Source organism: Triturus cristatus, chromosome 7 (assembly GCF_964204655.1).
Source record: "Triturus cristatus chromosome 7, aTriCri1.1, whole genome shotgun sequence".
Lineage (NCBI taxonomy): Eukaryota > Metazoa > Chordata > Amphibia > Caudata > Salamandridae > Triturus > Triturus cristatus.
Window position 1 is genome coordinate 115747587 of NC_140590.1, and position 20093 is coordinate 115767679.

General features: G+C 45.1%; 1 protein-coding gene across 1 annotated transcript in view; it reads left to right on the plus strand.

Annotated features, from left to right (window-relative positions):
- Positions 1–15030, plus strand: part of LOC146808974 (chemerin-like receptor 1) — a 518859-nt gene extending 503829 nt beyond the window's left edge. The window contains exon 3 of the mRNA XM_085615771.1: positions 10008–15030. Within this exon, the coding sequence (XP_085471897.1) occupies positions 10009–10974 (966 nt within the window). The 5' untranslated portion in view covers position 10008 and the 3' untranslated portion in view covers positions 10975–15030. The remainder of the gene's footprint in view (positions 1–10007) is intronic.
- The last annotated feature ends 5063 nt before the right edge of the window (positions 15031–20093 follow it).

The following is a 20093-nucleotide window of genomic DNA, read 5'->3' on the forward strand; positions in this document are numbered from 1 at the left end:
CACCACCATGTCCACCACCATGATGTCCACCACCACGACGTCCTCCACCACATCCAACACCAGTACCACCACCACATCCACTACCACCATGTTCACCACCACCATGTCCACCCCATCACGTCCACCACATCCACCACCACCATGTCCACCACGACCACGACATCCACCACCAAGTCCACCACCGCCATGTCCACAACCACATCCACCACCCCCACATCCACCACCACCACATCCACCACCACATCCACCACCACCACTTCCACCACCACCACATCCACCACCACGCCCACCACCACCATGCCCACCACCACAATGTCCACCACCACCATTATGTCCACCACCACAATGTCCATCACCACCATCATATCCACCACCACAATGTCCACCACCACATCCACCACCACCACGTCCACCACCACCACGTCCACCACCATGTCCACCACCACGTCCACTACCACATCAACCACCAGCATGTCCTCCACCACCAGCATGTCCTCCACCACCACCATGTCCACCACCACCATGTCCACCACCACCACGTCCTCCACCACCACCACGTCCACCACCACCACAACAAATCCACCAAAACCATGTCCACCACCACCACCACATCCACCACCAAGTCCACCACCATGTCCACCACCACCACATCCACCACCACCACCACATCCACCACCACATCCACCACCATCACATCCACCACCACCACGTCCACCACCACCACCACGTCCACCACCACCACGTCCACCACATCCACCACCACCACCACGTCCACCACCACCACATCCACCACCACCACATCCACCCCACCACCCCACCACCAAGTCCACCACCACCATATCCACCACCACCAGGTCCACCACCACGTCCACCACCACCACCAAGTCCACCACCACGACATCCACCACCACCATGTCCACCACCATGTCCACCACCACATCCACCATCACCACATCCACCACCACGCCCACCACCACCACATCCACCCCCACCACATCCACCACCACCACGTCCACCACCACCACCACGTCCACCACCACATCCACCACCACGTCCACCACCACCATGTCCACCACCACCGTGTCCACCACCATGTCCACCACCATGTCCACCACCACCACGTCCTCCACCATCACCACATCCAACACCACATCCACCACCACATCCACCACCACGTCCACCACCACCATGTCCACCACCACCACCACTACGTCAACTACCACCACCTCCACCACCACCACGTCCACCACCATCACCACATCCAACACCACATCCACCACCACATCCACCAGCACGTCCACCACCACCATGTCCACCACCACCACCACATCCAACCCCCACCACATTCACCTTCACCATGTCCACCACCACCATGTCCATTACCACCACGTCCACCACCATGTCCACCACCACCATGTCCACCACCACCATGTCCACCACTACCATATCCACCACCACGTCCACCACCACCATATCTACCACCAGCACATCCACCACCACCACATCCACCACCACATCCACAACCACCACCACCACCATGTCCACCACCACATCCACCACCGCCACTATGTCCACCACCACCACCATGTCCACCACCACCACCACCACGTCAACCACCATGTCCACTACCACCACCACGTCCACCACCACAATGTCCACCACCACATCCACCACCACATCCACCACCACCATGTCCACCACCACCACCACCACATCCACCACATCCACCACCACCACCACCACATCCACCACCACCATGTCCACCATGTCTACCACCACCACCATGTCCACCACACCTTCCACCATCACCATGTCCACCACCACAACCTCCAACACTTCCACCACCACCACATCCACCACCACCACCAGATCCACCACCACCACGCCCACTACCACCACCACGTCCACCACCACATCCACCACCATGGCCACCACCACCACAACTTCCACCACCACCACCATGTCCACAACCACCACCACATCCACCACCACCACCACGTTGTCCACCACCACATCCACCACCACCATGTCCACCACTACCATGTCCACCACTACCTCCACATCCACCACATCCACCACCACATCCACCACCACCTCCACCACAACCATCACGTCCACCACTACCACCCCCACCCCTGACAGGTAAAGTGTCACTGGAGGGCAGGGGTAATAGGAGTGTCAACTGTATATGGGACATTTAAGGATGCATTGGGCGCGAGAAGACGGGAATAGGGGCTAGAAGTATTACACCAGACCCAAGATACATTTTGAAGAGGTGCAGTTTCACAGGGGCTCCTGTAAAAGCACTCGCAGCATCTCTACTTCACAGTGGCATACCTGCACGAGCCACTCACTCAAAACAAGCATTGCCATAGCGGATAGGTATCGCCTTTGGGACTTTATAAGTGTTTAGACATGCAACACTTGATGTTGTTGCACCAAGGATATTGTGCTGGATAACTAAACACTTATAAGGTCCCAAAGGCGAGACCTATTGGCTATGCCAATGCTTGTTTAAGTGGGTAAGGAACTTCTCTGCTATCTTTGTTCTGATATACTCACGACAGTCCATTTTTAGGGGAAGAACCTTCTCTCTGATATGATGGACTCCTATACATATCACCAAATATAAAGGTTGATGATCACTTTCTTCCATTTCCAAATCTTCAAAATGCTCCACATGAGTGAAGTCCCAGGTGTGCAAGAAGGCATAGTCCATCGGACACTCCTGATTACCAAACATTAAGGTCTTCTTTTGCGGTCTATCCGATGACACCTCTCCATTTATGCTGACTAAACAACTTGAGCAAAAGACACACAATTGATGGACGGCATGCAGAACAAATCAAAACATTCACCCCCAGTCCAGAGATCTGGGTTAAATCCATCATTCTTTTGCTCACCATGACACCCCAGTTTAGACCTGGCCATATGCAAATCAGTCTTGACCCTGTGCCTCATGGGAACAGTCCAGCCCGAACTGCCAAGCCAGGTCCTCCCTGGACCGGAAACAAACATCCTAGGACCGGTTTTGGGGTTTCACCCCTCTTCAGCCAGAATAGCTTGATTCCAGTGGCACAGTGAGCCCGGGAACCATGTCTGGGCATACCAGGCGGACTTAGGGCGAGAAAGCAAAAGGCACACAATTGATGGACGGAATGCAGAACAAATCAAAACATTCAACCCCAGTCAAGAGATCTGGGTTAAATCCATCATTCTTTTGCTCACCATGCCACCCCAGTTTAGACCTGGCCATATGCAAATCAGTCTTGACCCTGTGCCTCATGGGAACAGTCTAGCCCGAACTGCCAAGCCAGGTCCTCCCTGGACCGGAAACAAACATCCTAGGACCGGTTTCAGGGTTTCACCCCTCTTCAGCCAGAATAGCTTGATTCCAGTGGCACAGTGAGCCCAGGACCCACGTCTGGGCATACCCGGCGCACCTAGGGCGAGACTGAACAACTTGAAGCAAAACATTTTTCTAATGAGGTATCTCTGGAGGTCATAAGGCTTTCCTGATATCTCCCAGTGGGAATGTTATAGGCTGACAGGACTTCTTTGTGAAATGGGTCACAATTATAGGGATCTAATCGGTGGTTAAAATCCCTAGCAGTACAATCCGGTGCTGTGACTATATAGAACAAATTTGATAAGATCTTAAGTAAACATTTGCATTTCTTCATCATAATATTTAGCATCTTAAATGTGTGAATAAACATTAACAACAATTAATTAAAAAATTGATCCATATTATCCCTGTACAATTGTGCGCAACAAGCTAAAATTCAATTACTTCTTGTACTGATCACCCCGACCCTGGTAGCTACCTTGGTTAATAGTAATGTCAGGATACCGACCAGATGAACGGCCTGTGGTATTTCTTTTGCTGCCATGTAAAAAACTTGCAGGACCGATCTATATTGGTCCACCTATGGTCATACGATCCTGAGAGGGTTTCCAAGCAAAGTGCAATCACGCCTGGGCGGTCAGTCATCAAGCTACCAGCATGCAACTGCAAACTGGAAGTTTGCATGTGTCAGCAGGCTGTCATCGCCTCTCTCATTTTTGACAACACCACCTTAAACATCCTTCTGACCAAATTCGTCCCCCTTGTACTCAACAGACTCAGTTGATCGAAGGTGCCACCGGGGTGGCCCGTCTCTATCCCTGGCATGCCTCTAATAGGCCTGGCTCAGCCTGAGTAGAATTCCAGACACTTTGAGCCACAGAGCTACCCCGCCCACTGCTTTGAACACTGGGATAGCATTTCACCCCGCCGCAGTCAAGAGGCACTGATTTCTTTCCCTCCAGCTGCTGAAAGATAGTTTTCTCCTGTGTGTCTCAATATGGGTCAGTGTTTTTATGGTTATGCAATGTTGACAGAGGACACTCTGAATAGTTCGCTGCCGTTGTTAGTGTCATGCAGCAAGAATGTTCTTTCCACATTAAGTGATTCTGGCATTCTTCAAATATTGCGTGTTTTGGACATCAGTCGGTGATTTTATTGCTATGCAATTTGGTCAAGTGGTTACCCAATCTGAAGGTTGTTTTTTACTTCCTGACCCTTGTGTGTTTTAACTTGTGTTAAATGGCCCGTGTGGTCGTTTTGTGGGTTGGACCGTACCCCTCACCCAATGAACGGACACCCTCGCCTGATTCAGTACCAGCAGCTAGACGCGAGTCAGTTGCCCTTTTGCTTGATCATCCTTTAACTAAAGAATGTTCTACTTGCCAGTACTTGTACTTGAACTTCTGTGCCTTACTGTGTCACCGCTGCTAATCTGGGCTTTTGTGACACTGGCACTTTGTTCTACTCGAACAGCATTAAATAATGCCAATATGATTTTTTTTTTTGTTTTGTTTTATATAATGCAAACTCATCCCAATTGTATCTGAGAGCTTTACATGAGCATTACAGATGGACACATTCATTTTTTTAGACACAGGGAGATTAAGCAATTTGCCCAGAGTCACAAGATATGGAGTGTCTCGGCCCAGACTCAAACCCGGTTCCCCAGCTTCAAGCTTGATGGCTCTAGCCTTTGGGCCACATCTTCAAATTATTATAATGTTATAATCTATATGTGTTTTCATCATTATTTAAGATAACTTGTGTTTTTTTTTACTGGTTTTAATTACCTGCACAATAAAATCCATATTACTTCATCTATATTGGGCAGCTCTACTCACAGCCAATTCTCTTGGGAACAAAAGATCTCATATGAATGATGTACTTGAAGATCTCTTGCTTCCCTAAATTCTTAAAACCATGAATATTCCAGGAGAGCATTGCAGTTCTGTGTGTAGTAACACAGGCATAATCTACCTCGCTTAGGTAATCGAAAACCTACTCTACTTCGGCCTCCAATGCTTAGGTAAGCATAGTGATTTATGTCAAAGATATCCTGCCCATCTCTGCTGAAATCTTTTCTAGGAAAATGTTATTCTCATTGACCCTTCCCTACCGTTGTCTATGTGCCTGGAGCTGTGCTTCTAACCTGCAGCTTTATGCTGCAGCTTTACCTGGTTTATTCCAAGGTCTGTATGGCATTTGAAAATATATTTATTTGTACTTTCTGTACCTTGAATTTCTGTTTCTGGTGTAAATGTAATCCCTTGATTAATTAGCTATCTCTTTGCCTTAAAAATGCCTTTTCGTACCCGCTCCAAGAATAGTAGGATTTTTGTGGACTCTGTACCGGATTTGTTCCTTGCAAAACCCACTTGTTTTATATTGTTAGAAGAAATCATTTACAGACTGGGATATTTTGAAAAGACACTGCACAACTGGGACCTGTTTAGTGGATTTTATTTTCTCAGTTTTTTACCATTCCTTTTACTATTCTTTCCATTTTGGAGGGGTTTACAAATACCCGTAAATTCTTCCATCTTGGCACCCTATTGTCTTTCTTGTCGGGAGTGCAATATACCCACTAATGCCTGGTATTACTGCCTGATGTTCCCTACTTACTATATTTTGTTTGTTATTGGAGCTCTACCTTTCCTCAGTGATTTATTCACTTGAGGACTATAAATTCTTGGTGTTTCAATACTCATTAGAACTTCCTTTAAAGGAGCTCTCTTTGTCTTGCTTGTTCTTATAATTTTGACAAGGACCGCTGTATGATTTTGATGCCTCGTTATAGCAACCATTTCTCTATTGGTGTTCCCCTGTATGTTGTCCTGGATTTTATTATCTTTTAGGGGTTTCACACTTTCCCTAGCCAGTTTACTCCTTCCCTCTTTTTCTTTCTCTTGCTTTTGCCAATTTTCCTACCTTCTTGATGGGCCTCAATCTACACAAAAAATTGTTTCAGTAATTATTTCGGCAAACTGGGTATCCCCCATTTTCTTACTAGCATTGACCATTTTGAAATGCAAACTGAGGGTGATATATTCTTCATCACTGTATCCTAACCTCCACTTTGGTTTCTCTCTTGTAGTGTCTCCTCCTCTGTTCTATCAATTGACCTACCTAAAATAGGCATACAAACATTCATTTAATGCATCTCTGAGGCTATTGTTTGCAGGTAACGTTTATGCACTTTAAAGTATCATTATTTAGAACAGTGGCCTCAAGGATGCCTTGCAGAGTCTTTAGCATCAGCAACATTATGTCCAACATGGAGATAGATGCGGCTGCAGGCAGCTCTAAGTACAAAGTAGAATAGAGAATTTGAGGAGCAATACTCGCTTTGTCTTGCCAGACTGATTAGAGATTGTTGACTATTGAGTCACTCCAGAAATTGTATTCATCATAATCTTGGTCATAGATTGGACTCCCCTGCAGCACCTTCATCACATTCAATTCATTTGGATCAACTTCTCGGCTGGCATGCGTATCTCGCTCTTGAGTTCCTTCAGGAGACCTCATTGAGATGCACGCGGATGAGACTAGCCTTGGCCCTATCCTTGGTGCGCCAGCATCCGTAGTGTCTGGCAGCTCTAAAATCTCTGTAGAGTTTAAGGTAGGGAGATCTAAACCCTGGGACGGCCACAGGGTAATGCACGCTGATTACAGTTCCCACCACTCCCCCTCAGTGCTAGTAAGGTAAAGTGAGGGGCCTTGGTAATTGCCCACTTTGCCCATGCTTTCAAATGTCTCTGCCTTAAGTGCATGAAATAATAAACGACACACAAATACTGATTTGGACTAAAACATAATGAAGGTAGAAAAGTAAATTTCCCTTTTTCAGTCAAATAGGAAATACGTTATTTTTAAAGGTACTTACTACAGAATGATGTATAACTATTATTCTGTTCAAATGCAAATTTATTCCAAGGAATTTAGGGACAAAATACTTTTGCAAGACATAAAGCACATCAAATTCACCTGTCACTTTGGCAACAATTTAGAATAAACTCCTATAAAATAAATAAAATTCACTTGTATTCTGCATTAGGACTTTGTGTGAAGTTAGATTATGTGCTTAGAAAGAACGCCTATTTCAGAAAATACGCAACCAACTTTTAACTGAAATAACTTCTGTTGTTTTGCAGGCTTGGTATTGTGTACAAAAATGTACTTTGGTCTTTGGAAAAAAACACGTGAACCAAAAATGTTAATAGTGAAAAATAGTTCCAGTGCTTGACCTAGGGTTTCAAAATGTCAGGAAAGAGACAGAGAGCTCACATCTTGGGCAAGTAACAAGGCTCATCCTGTGTTTCTTGTGTCGTGCAACTGGCAATCTGTATATAAATACAATTCCCAAAATCATCTGCAATCTGTCGTGCATCCATGACAGAGGGCAAGGCAGGCCTGGAAGTCTATTCACTGCCCCAAGGTGTCCGCATGTAGCGTAAATACCCAAGGCATCAATGGGCCAAGTGGCTGTATTGTGAGATACGTACCTTGTTGTGATGAGCAACACTATGCTTCTCTGTGCACTTCCATGGGCCCTGCAGCCAGGCAGCATTTCACTGCATCAGGGAGCATTTCACTGCATCAGGGAGCATTTCACTGCATCAAGGAGCATTTCACTGCATCAGGGAGCATTTCACTGCATCAGGCAGCATTTCACTGCATCAGGGAGCATCAGGGATTGCCTTCTGCTCCAGGTTGGCATCTCGAACCAGGCACAGCTAGGATGCCGTCTCAGGAATGAATGTGTAAGGCCTGCAGCCCTAGTGTGCTTGGGATTACTGCTGGTGCTGGCCTCAAGAGAGGCCCAGATGTCTTCATGATCATCCTTCAAAAAGAGGCATTAAGGGTTAAGGCAGTAATTTGTAAAGCATCTTAATGAGAATGGCCCTAACTTCTACAGGCCTGAGGCCTTTCTTACGCATCCTCCGCCTCTGTAGACCTTTTCTAGCTGTACCACCCCCTGGCATATTTTGATCTTTTCCCCACATGCTGGAGTACAGTGTCAAGAGAAAGGGACACGTATGATGCTCTCTCTCCATGGTTTTGGCTAACTACCCTTCCATTGACAAAAGTCTCCGTGTTTGGAGCAGAGTTTGAAACAGTATGCATCTCTGTGGGACTGAAACAAAGCCTGCTTTCTTGAGATGCCTTATCTCCGCCACTGCACGGGTATAGGCGGTGCTGATGTGTGCAGCAACTTCCCAGCAGTTATGAGCCACGTGATTCAAAATGGAATCCAAACCAGGCCTTTGCATGTAACAAGGGCACTGATCACACATGCACTCAGATGTCATGCAATATACACCTATGAAAGGTGTTTGCTACATGTCTACCTCTCAGTGTCACCCAAGAAAATAGTACAAGGTATACCCTACAGACCTAAAACCTACAGGGTCTGCTGCACAGTGGACACCTAAACCTTGTGCTCCTCTGCACAAGAGACATTTTAGATTTCCATTTCTGAAAAGTATTCTCACTGTCATGTGCAGCATGTGCATGAAGTAGCTTCTCAATGCTCTTCGGTTATTAGGCTTGACAGCATAAAATGCAATCGAATGAGGTCTGTCTATAGTCAGAAAAGAGAGCATGAGCTGCTGCTCTCTGTCCTTCCCCCATCATTCCACACTCCTGCTCACACACACTACAGCACCCTGTACAGTTACTAGGCCCACATATACAGAGCTTCAATGGCAGGAGTTCACAAACTTATGAGAACCTATAAAATAGAAATAAAGTGTTAATATCGGAGTGGACCTTAATGCTTACTATAGATAAAAGACCTCAAAGGAGATGTAACCTAAATCATGTTAATCACAACCAATAGACAAATATTCCAAAATGAATTCCCAATACCCAGAAAATATTGGTCCCTTGGAAACTCGGGGGAGTGTCTGACACTGGAAACCTCTAAACCAACATGCTTCGTGAGAGAAAAGAGATGTTGGGGCATATTTACAAGAAAGCGGCAAAGCGTGGGTTAGCTCTAAAATTGCTAGCGCTCCGTCACTTAAGAAATGGAGGGATCCGTAGCATATACAATAATACAGCAATTCCCTGCACTGGTGCTAAATTAAGCTGCCTAGCGGCAACACAGGCTTTCTTACACCATAGTGCAAGGGTGCCTGCTTTGAGGGAATGATCGCATTGTGCAGCACACATAGAAGTTGCAAATTGTCATTTTTTAATGATTGTTTATGTGCATGAAGGTGTTGCAGCAGAACGACCTCCACAACACCCAGTGCCCACCCCTTTCACGCTAAGTGGTGAGTGAAAAGGGATCTTATCTACAAGGCGGCGTTAAGCCATGTTAAGTGGCTTAACACCTCCTTGTAAATAAGGCAGGCCCCTATCGCCACAGGAACGTCTAAGAAAGTGACACTCCTGTGGCAGTAGGGGCTTGTAAATATGCCCTATAGTTTCTGGAACCCACAGCAAGAAGGGCTGGGCCTACAAGGGTGGTCTGAATGTCAACCAATGAAGCTCTTTACTACACATAGAAATGTCAACATGCATGAGCATCACAGAAACATGTGTTATCGGTTTAGTATTCATTTGCGCTTGTCACTTATGTTTAAGCCTGTTCTTGCCTTCTTCACCAGTTAAACTTTCCATTATATTCACACTTTAATATTTCTCTTTCCAGAATGAAAATGGCTGCTATTGGATTAAATACAACCAATGGAACCTCCCTCTACAGCGAATATGCTGAGCTTCAAAACACCATGAAGGTCGTCACCGCCGTGATGTTCAGCATTATTCTTCTGATGGGGGTGACTGGCAATGGGACTGTCATCTGGATCACTGGGTGCAAGCTCAGGAAGACCATCAACACCATTTGGTTCCTGAACCTGGCTATTGCAGATTTCATCTCCACTTTCCTGATCTTTGCCACCCTCCTCTACCTGGCCCTGGACCTCAACTGGCCCTTTGGCTCAGTAACTTGCAAGTTGCTCAACTGCACCTTCGGACTCAGTATCAACACCAGCATTCTACTCTTGAGTGCCATCAGCATCGACAGATGCGTCCTGGTGCTCTTCCCAGTGTGGTCTCAGAACTACAGAACAAACAAGCTGATCACCACTGTCTGCTTGCTCATTTGGACTCTCTCGATCACCCTTGTCCCGGGCTCTTTCATGTTCTCCGAGATGTCCACGACGCACAACCGCAGCACCTGCAAGAACGTGGACATCTTCGAAGACTGGGAACAGCAGGAGGCTGATGTCTTCACAGTTTGCCTATTTCTCTATCAGTTTCTTATTCCTTTGACCATCATCTTAATTTCCTACGCAATCATCATTTTTTCTATCAAGAAGAAGCGCCTGAACAGATCCAACAGGCCGCTACTGGTCATCACTGGGGTTGTTTTCTCCTTCTTTCTCTGCTGGTTGCCATACCACGGCTTAGCTCTGGCACGGATAACTGTCAGCCACCTCCCGCCACTTGTTTATTATGTGGCCATCCCACTCTCCAAGTGCCTGGCCATGTTTAACAGCTGTATCAATCCAATCCTCTATGTCTTTATAGGGCATGAATTCAATTATATTATAAGGAAGTCTCTGCTTCAAGTATTCAAGTCTGCATTTGAGGAAATGCCCCACACCAGGGTCTGAGCAGACAGAAGACATTTTGCCAATGTAGGCTTAAACACAGGGTGTTATTCGAGGGTCCAGTTACGCTTTGCCTTGAAAAGGCTAAAATGGCCTTCATCTAGACCATCTTGCCAGTATTGTGCTCCGTGATGTCATTGGCTGAGCAAACGTGGTCCTCTAAACATCACAAGGTGTTTTTCCAAAAACAGGCTACCATAGCTGTTCAACATGCTGGTGAAAGGACTGTTTTGTGCAGTGGAACTGTGGTAATTCGTAGTTGCAAATTTGTATTTGTAGACCAAATCATGGCTCTTTGAGCTGTAGTGTACAAGAAGAATGCATCATCGGTCAGTGACATCATTGACAATCCTGAATGATGATGAAGGGACAGCAGCAGAAATCTTCTGTGCAGGAGCCATGGACCAAGACCAGCAATAGTGACCTCATACTTTTTAACCAACACAAACTCATAGCATGGCATCCGTGCACTTTGACCCACAGGGCCCTGCTGCGAGGTCATTATACCCCAAACTCCATGGTTTCTGCAGACTCAATCTGGGCTCTAAGTCGTATTTGATGTGAATGCTGCATTGTTTGAGCGAGGACCCTAGATGACGATGACAATGCATGCAGTCAGCTAACCATCTACCCGATACAAAGTAAAACTAGAGATACTAAGACAAATGCCAATGGATCTATAAAGTTTTAAACGGTACAGTCTCCGGTGCAGGACTTCATTCTATCCAAGAAGTGCCTCATGAGAGCTTAACACTTTGTTTTCAGTGTCTGCATGCTAGGGCTCATTAAGGAGTACTCCTACCTTAAAATGACTTTTACACTGGTACAAATGATGTAGGAATGATTTAGGGAGGCAATAACTTTACACATCCATTGGTGTATCCTGCAAAGGATGAGGACACATGATTGCCTCACCATGTGTTGCGACCATGCCTGTTGCCAAGATTAAAGTAGGACTGGTGAGGTGGCATGGTGGTTTAATGCTTGGCTATTTTGTAAAATCATCAGGCGTTACAACATAAAGAATCACCATTGTGTGCTACTGCCACACCATGTTACTGACCTCGTAAATTGTTTGAAAGAGCCAAGGAACGGTAACGATGTGGTGGAGTCTAACAATATGGACAACGGTGACCATGTTAGCAAACAGGATCCACAAAAAATCATTGTCTTATGTGTGAGAATCCAAATGCTGGAGAAGAGACATGTACTGAGCTAGCACGTCATGCTCTCCAGAGTAAACATGTTCCTTCCAATGGGAGGCGATATCATATGCAAGTGGTACATTCAGAATAAAGTCTGTTTGAGCTCAGCTGAGGAGCAGGGTGAAGTACGAATGAGTCAAATGCATGTAACATGTTTGTTTTCTTTAAAATGTAGTCATAAGGCATTTCAAACAAAGGGTGGCAGAAATCCTCCATCTATTGACGGCGGCCTCCACTGCTTGTGTTCTGCACCGGGCAGCATGACACGCAGGAAATGTCCGCCATGCCCAAAAACTGGAATGAACATACTCTTTGGGAGTGCAACCGCAATGATGGAGGAAAGCCCTCTCATTCCATGGGTTCTATTCGAGAATTGTACCCAACACTCAAGGTATTGATGAATCCCACTTAAAATGTAAGAGCATTGACCGTTGAACCTGACAACATGAACCGCTGCATTTACAGGAACGCGGCCAGGTGACAGCAAAACATGGAGAACGTTTGAACGTAGTGAAGTAAAACCTGTAGCTTCTGAGGTTGTCTCTCTGACAGGGCCTCCCCTGCGTAAGGTCATGCTCTTGGTTCCCTGTACCCGCCACCCAGTGAGACTTGTAACCTGGACTGCAGTCCCCTCAAGAAGTGCATCAATACTGTGGAACTTTTTCCTTCTTTTTCATCTTTGTCATTAACAGGTTAACTTTCAGATACTTTGCCTAGGAGGCTGGGCCGGAGTTGCCATAGCGGGTACTGGGCTTTTTCCCAGTGGGCTGGAAGAGTGGGGGCCGGTTTTGTTACTGGGGACCTTTTGTTCAGCAGTGCTGCAATATCGGCCCCTTGTAATAAAAGCAGCAGCAGTGTTTCCCACCAGCACGTCATACTTCCCCCTCCCCCCATCCCCCTCCCCCCATCCGGTCCAACTTAATCGCCTGGGCTGGTTTGCATCCTCAGTCGGGCCCTGCTAGGAGGTTAACATGAATTCATTGAAACATCTTGTTGATGATGGTATGTTAAATTGCAGTTTTATTTGGAAGTGTCGTTGTTGCTCAATTTAACAAAATGTATGACTAATTTCAAAATAAAAATAATCATTAAAGGACAAACAGGCAAAGAGGAACCGATGTTATAAAGCATTGCGGTCATAAAACCCACGATTCATAAATCTGAAAAAAGGCTTTCTGAACTGCAAAATGTGTTTTGGGACATGCGGGATCACATTTAAGAAGGGCGGGGGGGGGGGGGGGGGGGAAAGGGGTATCCTCTCCTAACTGCAAATCAGGGTGAGATGCATCAATAGCTTGCAACAAAAATCGCAGTTCCAAAACTACAATTTGTTACAAACTCTCTTCAGGAATTCTGTAATATTTCAGTGTTACTGGATACTGAAAGAGCTAGTAACAATGTTGTAAAGGTGACGGTGTCCTCGGTAGACCCCTTCCTGTTTGGAAATTGTGCCTGGTGACCTTGACAGGAGCAGGCAGTGACCCATCAGCTGGTTGCCTGCTCCTCTCAATGTCTTTCCAAATGCAAAATTCAGGGCCTTATTTACAACAAAATGATGCAGTGCAGCACCGCAAGCCACTATCCTACACTGAGCTGCGTCATTTCAAAAGCACAGGGATGCATAAAACTTACTACAATATGACGCGTCCCTATGCTTTCCCATGCGCTGGTGCACAATTGGCTGCCATGCGCCAATGCAGGCACCTTCCACCGCTGGCATGATTGTTTTTGTGCAGGAAGGAACACCTTAAAGAGCAAAAATCAAGCAGAAATAAAAATATTTCTCCTCATTGCGACTCCTTACTACTTCCCTGGGGAGGCGCAGGATTCTGACGCATTCCAAGCTTTACGAAATATTGTAAATCTGGGAATGCGGCAGAATCCATGGGTGTTGCATGGGAACGCCCACCGCAACACACATGGCACACCCCTGTCACTAAAAGTTATGTGTGAAAAGGGGTCATATTTACAAGGCCATGAAAAGCTTCACATGGCATGACCTTGTAAATATGGGTCAGCACACTGCGCCACCAGTGCGTCAGAAGAAGTGACACACTGGTGGCTCAAGGGGCTTGCAAATAAGCCCTGTATTATTTAAGGCAGCATCTGTTCCTTTAAAGAAAGTGGGAAACCTTTTATTAAAATAAAACGGCATACACAAGGATGGTGGTCTGATGTTCATTGCAGACCACCATCACTGTGTTTGTAGCCAATCAAATGGATTCGCAATTATCGAGCTACCAAATTAATATTCATAAGGTAGGCCGTTTTCAGATCTAGATCTCCTGAAACTGGAGGTTTCATTAAACTACCTATTAGAACGCAATTCGCATAACAAAATCAGAGATGGCAGTCCACAATTTGTGACCACTTTTTATGACTTGTTTCATAGTTCTTGATTTGGGGCCCGATGACCTAAGTTAATTTTGCGACTGAAATTTAAAGACATACTAAACAATACTATCAGACAGCTTGTTTGAATTAGTCAACACAAGGACATTTACAATAACTGAACTCCAGCAGATCCTTTCCTCCCATATGAATGCGAAAGTGCCTAGCACTTTCATATTACAAGAGCATCATTACATCCCTCTCTTAGACTTTATACATTTTCAACAAATACAAGATTTTGTGTGCATCCCACGTGAGCTTTCAATCTTTATTGACACACGTGTTCTTTCTGTTAAGTGCCTGTGCGCCGTTATCGTTGTTTTAGATCTACATAGGAAATTAACATTTCATTTTGCACAAATTGAACCTGCTCATGCTCCCCTGACAAGGCTTCAATTTTATTGCTCATGTGACATTTATATATTGCTTGTGATGTGTCTCAATAAAGCCATTTCCTTCAATCTACTTGCCTTTATGGGAATTAATTTAATTGATAAACAAATTAATATTACTTTCGTTTTACTACACTCGTCAATAGTTGTTGATAACCATAGGTTGCCTACATCTGTAAACCCTGCTACCTTCTGTTACCTTCACCGCCTGTAGCTAATACTTCATGCTTGCAATGTTTGTGTTTTTTAAGGATTTCTATGAAGTGTGAAGCTAGCAAGCGAGCAGTGGAGCTCTGAACTTGACCAGGGGGCACAGGGATACAATCCAGGATCATTTACAAGGCATTTACAAGGGAGAGAGTTCTGTTCTTTAGAGATGTAGGCCCACTCTTGTTAAAGTTTGCACAATTTAGCACTGTGTGAGCAAACCTTTATAATTTTAGGTAAACATTATGGACCTTCACTTTTTGAACTGCCCACCAGCCGTGGGGTCCTGCCACAAACTTGCCTGCTCTTTCGCCGCTCCTGGAGGCCCAATGCTGTTTGTCTCCCCTGCTGCCGCTTTTCCATCGCGCGGCTGTGAGCAGGGGGAGACTACAGCTCCCAGGCATCTTAGCGGCCGCCGACGCCTCCTACGCGCCCGGAGGCGCAGAAAAGCCCGAGGCTCTCTCCGCGTCGCCGGACGAAGGGCGGGCCGTCTGAGGCCGTCCGAGGTCGGTGGAGGTCGGGTCGGGACAGCTCCCTAACACTTTGCTCCTCGGCTCTGGAACATTCAGATAAGTTATTGAGTGACTCCTATGTACCATTGAGTTTTTGGACTTGTAACCAGCATTTTGTGCATTGGCCTGTTTGTGTTTGTGTGATACCGTAAGGATTGCTAGCACTATGGCTAAATGTATTACCAATACAAAAGGGGGGGTTGGGACACTGGATGCGTACCTTAAAAGAGCAGAAACAGCAGTGGCCAAAGAGATAGAATTAGTTGAAAGGAGGTTATCTCTTGAACCATCTAGTATTAATACTAATAACTCGAACAATGCATTGGCCACCGTTTTTACATTTTACTCAAGTACCAATGGTATCGCTTCAAAGCCATGGATTGCTAGATATATTGAATGTATCCTGCCCTCCTGCTCTTAGCCTGACGCCTTCCCCTCCCAATACACGCACTAGGCAGGCACGGGCCGAGCTTGCTACTAGAGCTAAAGAGCTACCAAAAAAGCGGAAGGCAGATAGTGCCATTAAGGGCAGCAAACCGCGTGCAAAACAAGCGATAAAAAGTAAATCTACTGTTGGTATGGGCCCTCAAGTAATTAGCCAATTGATTCAGGCTGATAAACCTAAGACTCATGCGGAGGGCGCCCAAACAACAACTTCCCCTATAGCCAACCCCATTGAGGGTGATCAAATGGCTAGATTTTTGGGGGTTTTAGAGGAGCGCTTTAAGACCCTCATTAATCCAGTTATGGAAAAACTTGAGCTAATTGACTGTAGACTAGTGGCCCTGGAAAGTAAGGTATTAAATTATCAGGGCTCTTTGATTATGAACAAATCAACGGGTACTCGCTCTGACTGCATTCCCATACAAATACCCGTAGACACCAGCTTGGATGTTGGAGCTCAGGTATTCAGAGAACAGGTAGTAGCTCAGACAATTAATGCAACAAATAATCCTATTCCTGTAAGAGACAATATTTCAGGTTCTGGAGGCCATAGAGACAATCTAAATGGTATTCCTTATCCCTCCCAAAAAGTTATAAAATTCCATCTCCCCCCTGAGGCGTGCCCTTACTCCATCATTCTGGCAAATGTCCCCAAAATATTAGATGGTAAAGAGGAACACTGGTCATCACTCAAGAATAAAGTATTACATTTTCTGAACTCCAAAACAGTGCTGGGTGATAACCTATATAACAACTTTAAGATGGTTCAAAGGGTAGACTGGCTTGGATGGAGGTTGCGTTGTTGTTAACTTTGCATCCCCCCAATTGGTAGATCATATCCTAAGACAGGCAGGCTCATTGAGAATACATCAAGACCGTATTAATATTCTGCCCCTAGGGTTTTTCTACCCTCCTCGCCCTATAGTTGTCAGTAAAGGGAGAGGCCTTGTTTCCTCTTCCGATTTCTATGTTAGACCCATTACAGTAAGTAATAGATTCGAGGTGTTGAGTTCCTTGGACTGCAATGACTGACTGGCTAATGGTCAAGATCAGGATCTGCGAGGACCCTCGTTAGCAATTTATTCTGTAGCTATTATACCATCTGATGTAGCTCCATATGATGTAACTCCCCGGGAATTCAGAGAAGTGACTCAGACCAGTGTTCCATTTTAACACCAATAGTCCTCTGCCAGTGTTACCTCAATATGAGGATTCTGTTGGTGGAAACTTGCAGTAAGCTTCACTACGTGGAAGGGATGAGGATAATGTCTTCTCATCTCTAGTTTCCTGGAATGTAGCAAGAATCAGGAATAAAGTTGTGTCATCTGATTGGTCCAAGTTTCTTGAAAATAAGGATATTATATTGTTGCAGGAAACCTGGTCAACTGTTTTAGATTATAGACCTGGTTACCTTAGCTTCTATGTCCCCGCCGTCCCAAGTCTCCATGGAAGAGCCAAGGGGGGTCTCTTAACCTGGATCAAACAGGATAGCGGGTATTCCTTGACTCAATTGGATACAAACAGTAACGATATTTTACTTATTCAAATCCAGCGCCCTGGACTAAAGGATTTATTTGTTTTTAATATTTATGCTAGAGGGTTGCCAGGGGGTAAATCTTCAAAAACTGTGGAGGAGTTGGACCAGCTTCTTGATGTATTTTGCAAAAGGGGTAATATCATTGTAGCGGGTGATTTTAATTGTTGTTTTGAACCTCTGGATGTAAACGATATTGATCTTACTCTTGAGGAGGATCGTACTTGGAACATTCCCCAGCTGACACTTGCGCCAGTGAAAAATTGGACCAAGGCTGTACTTCAGCTTCAGGCACTTTGTTTGGGCCATGGCCTACGTGAAATTAATGGTAGATCAGCATCTGATAAACAGGGGGCTTTTACGTTTAATAATGGATTACGTAAAAGCCGCATTGACTATATACTGACTAATAAAGAATATTGGTCTAGTATTAAGGATATGAAAGTGATGGAGAGGGTGGAGAGCGACCATGACCCCCTACTACTATCATTCCAATTATTTCTTATTAATAGTCAAGAGATTCCCTCCAGGATGGTGGAAATTGTTCCATCTAACGATTCAAGGCGAGTCAAATGGGCTAATTGCCTATTAAATGAGAGACAAATTTTAACTATAAGAGATTTAACTATTAAAGCCACAAATGACCTACAGATTTGTATTGCTCAGAAGGACAACATTGGAAAAGCAAACACTATTCATATGAATCTTTTTAATCAACTTAGTGTTTTTTTTACAAAACAAACACATGCCAAACCCAACAGACCATTCAGAAAGGAGGACCAATGGTATGGGAAATCATGCAGGACTGCCTATCGGGCTTTGTCAGACGCAGTCAAAACTAAGGATATAATTTGTATCAGGGCTGCCCGCAAATTATATAAAAAAGCTCAACTGGATGCCAAACGTGCATTGGATCAGGATTATTGGAATGATCTTTGCTCAGCCAGTAAACAACGATCAATGTGTCCCTTTTGGGACCTGGTCAGGTGGGGTAGGGGTCAAAAAAGAGAAGAACCAATTAACTTTGTACCTCCCAATCTGTGGGTGTCGCATTATGCATCCCAGTGTGCTCCCACGGATGCTTTTGAAGAGAGTTGTATTCCAACTATTTCCTCTAACTTGGTTATGACTCCGTTGGCTTTTGATTTAAACGAGGTGCACAAGGTATTGAAATCTATCCCTAGAGGCAGAGCACCAGGTATAGACACGGTTCCAGCTGACCTGTTTATGCAGGACAAAGATCTTTGGGCACCCTATATTCTTTCCTTAGCTAACTGCATATCAAATGGTTCACCCATACCTAATACTTGGAAGGGCGCCCAGATTATCCCGATTTTTAAAAAGGGAGATCGATCAGATCCGGGCAACTACAGGCCCATAAGCCTGATCAATTGTATACAGAAGGTGGTGGCTAGGCTTGTCCTATTAAGGATTCAAGGGTGGATAGAGGAGGAGGAAATTCTATCACCACTACAGGCAGGGTTCCGCAGCCACACAAGTACCATTGATCAGGTATTTAGGTTTTTATTAATATACTGGCGGGTGGTTCAGTTGGGAGATGGCATGTTATTTGCAGCCTTTGTTGATCTTAAATCAGCTTTTGATCTAGTCCCTCAAGCAAAAATGTGGTCAGTTTTTAAAGATCAAGGAATGCCTATTGACATTTTACTTTTTTTAATTAAACTACACGAGGATAATTTTGCTCAAGTAAGATGGAACCAATTAGGCAGTGTTACAGATACATTTTCAATTGCTAGGGGAGTTCGTCAAGGGTGTGTTTTAGCCCCGACCCTTTTTTCTTTATACATCAACAGAGTTATCAACTATTTTAAGGAAACACCAACTGATGCCCCAAAATTGGATGGCAAGTTGATTCCTCTGTTGATGTTTGCTGACGACACCTTATTAATTTCCAAGACACAGCAGGGCCTTCAAAAAGCTATAGATGTGTTCCAGATCTTCTGCAAAGACCATGGACTTATCGTAAACGTCACCAAAACGAAGTTTATGGTCTTGCATAAGACCAAACACGTTAGAGGGACCCTGCTGATGAATGGAATAAAACTAGAACATACCAGGGTCTTTTCATACTTGGGCATGACTCTTGCATCGAAGTTAGAATGGAAACCACATATAGATCAGGTGACAATTAAGCATGCACAGTTAGCTGGTGCACTAATAAAAGAATTACATTTGTCCCATACTAAACCTATGATTCCAGCGCTTAAAATATATGAAGCCAAGATAGGTTCAGCAAGTCTTTATGGGGCAGAACCCTGGGGATTTAGTAATCTTATCCAACTGACTAGGGCCCAAAATAAGTTCTTGCGACTGATTACTGGCCTCCCGACCTCAACTCCTCTAATCCCCCTGTATTATGACCTGGGGGTTTCACGCCTTGAGGATATCGCAAGATACAGACCAGTGGCTTATTGGA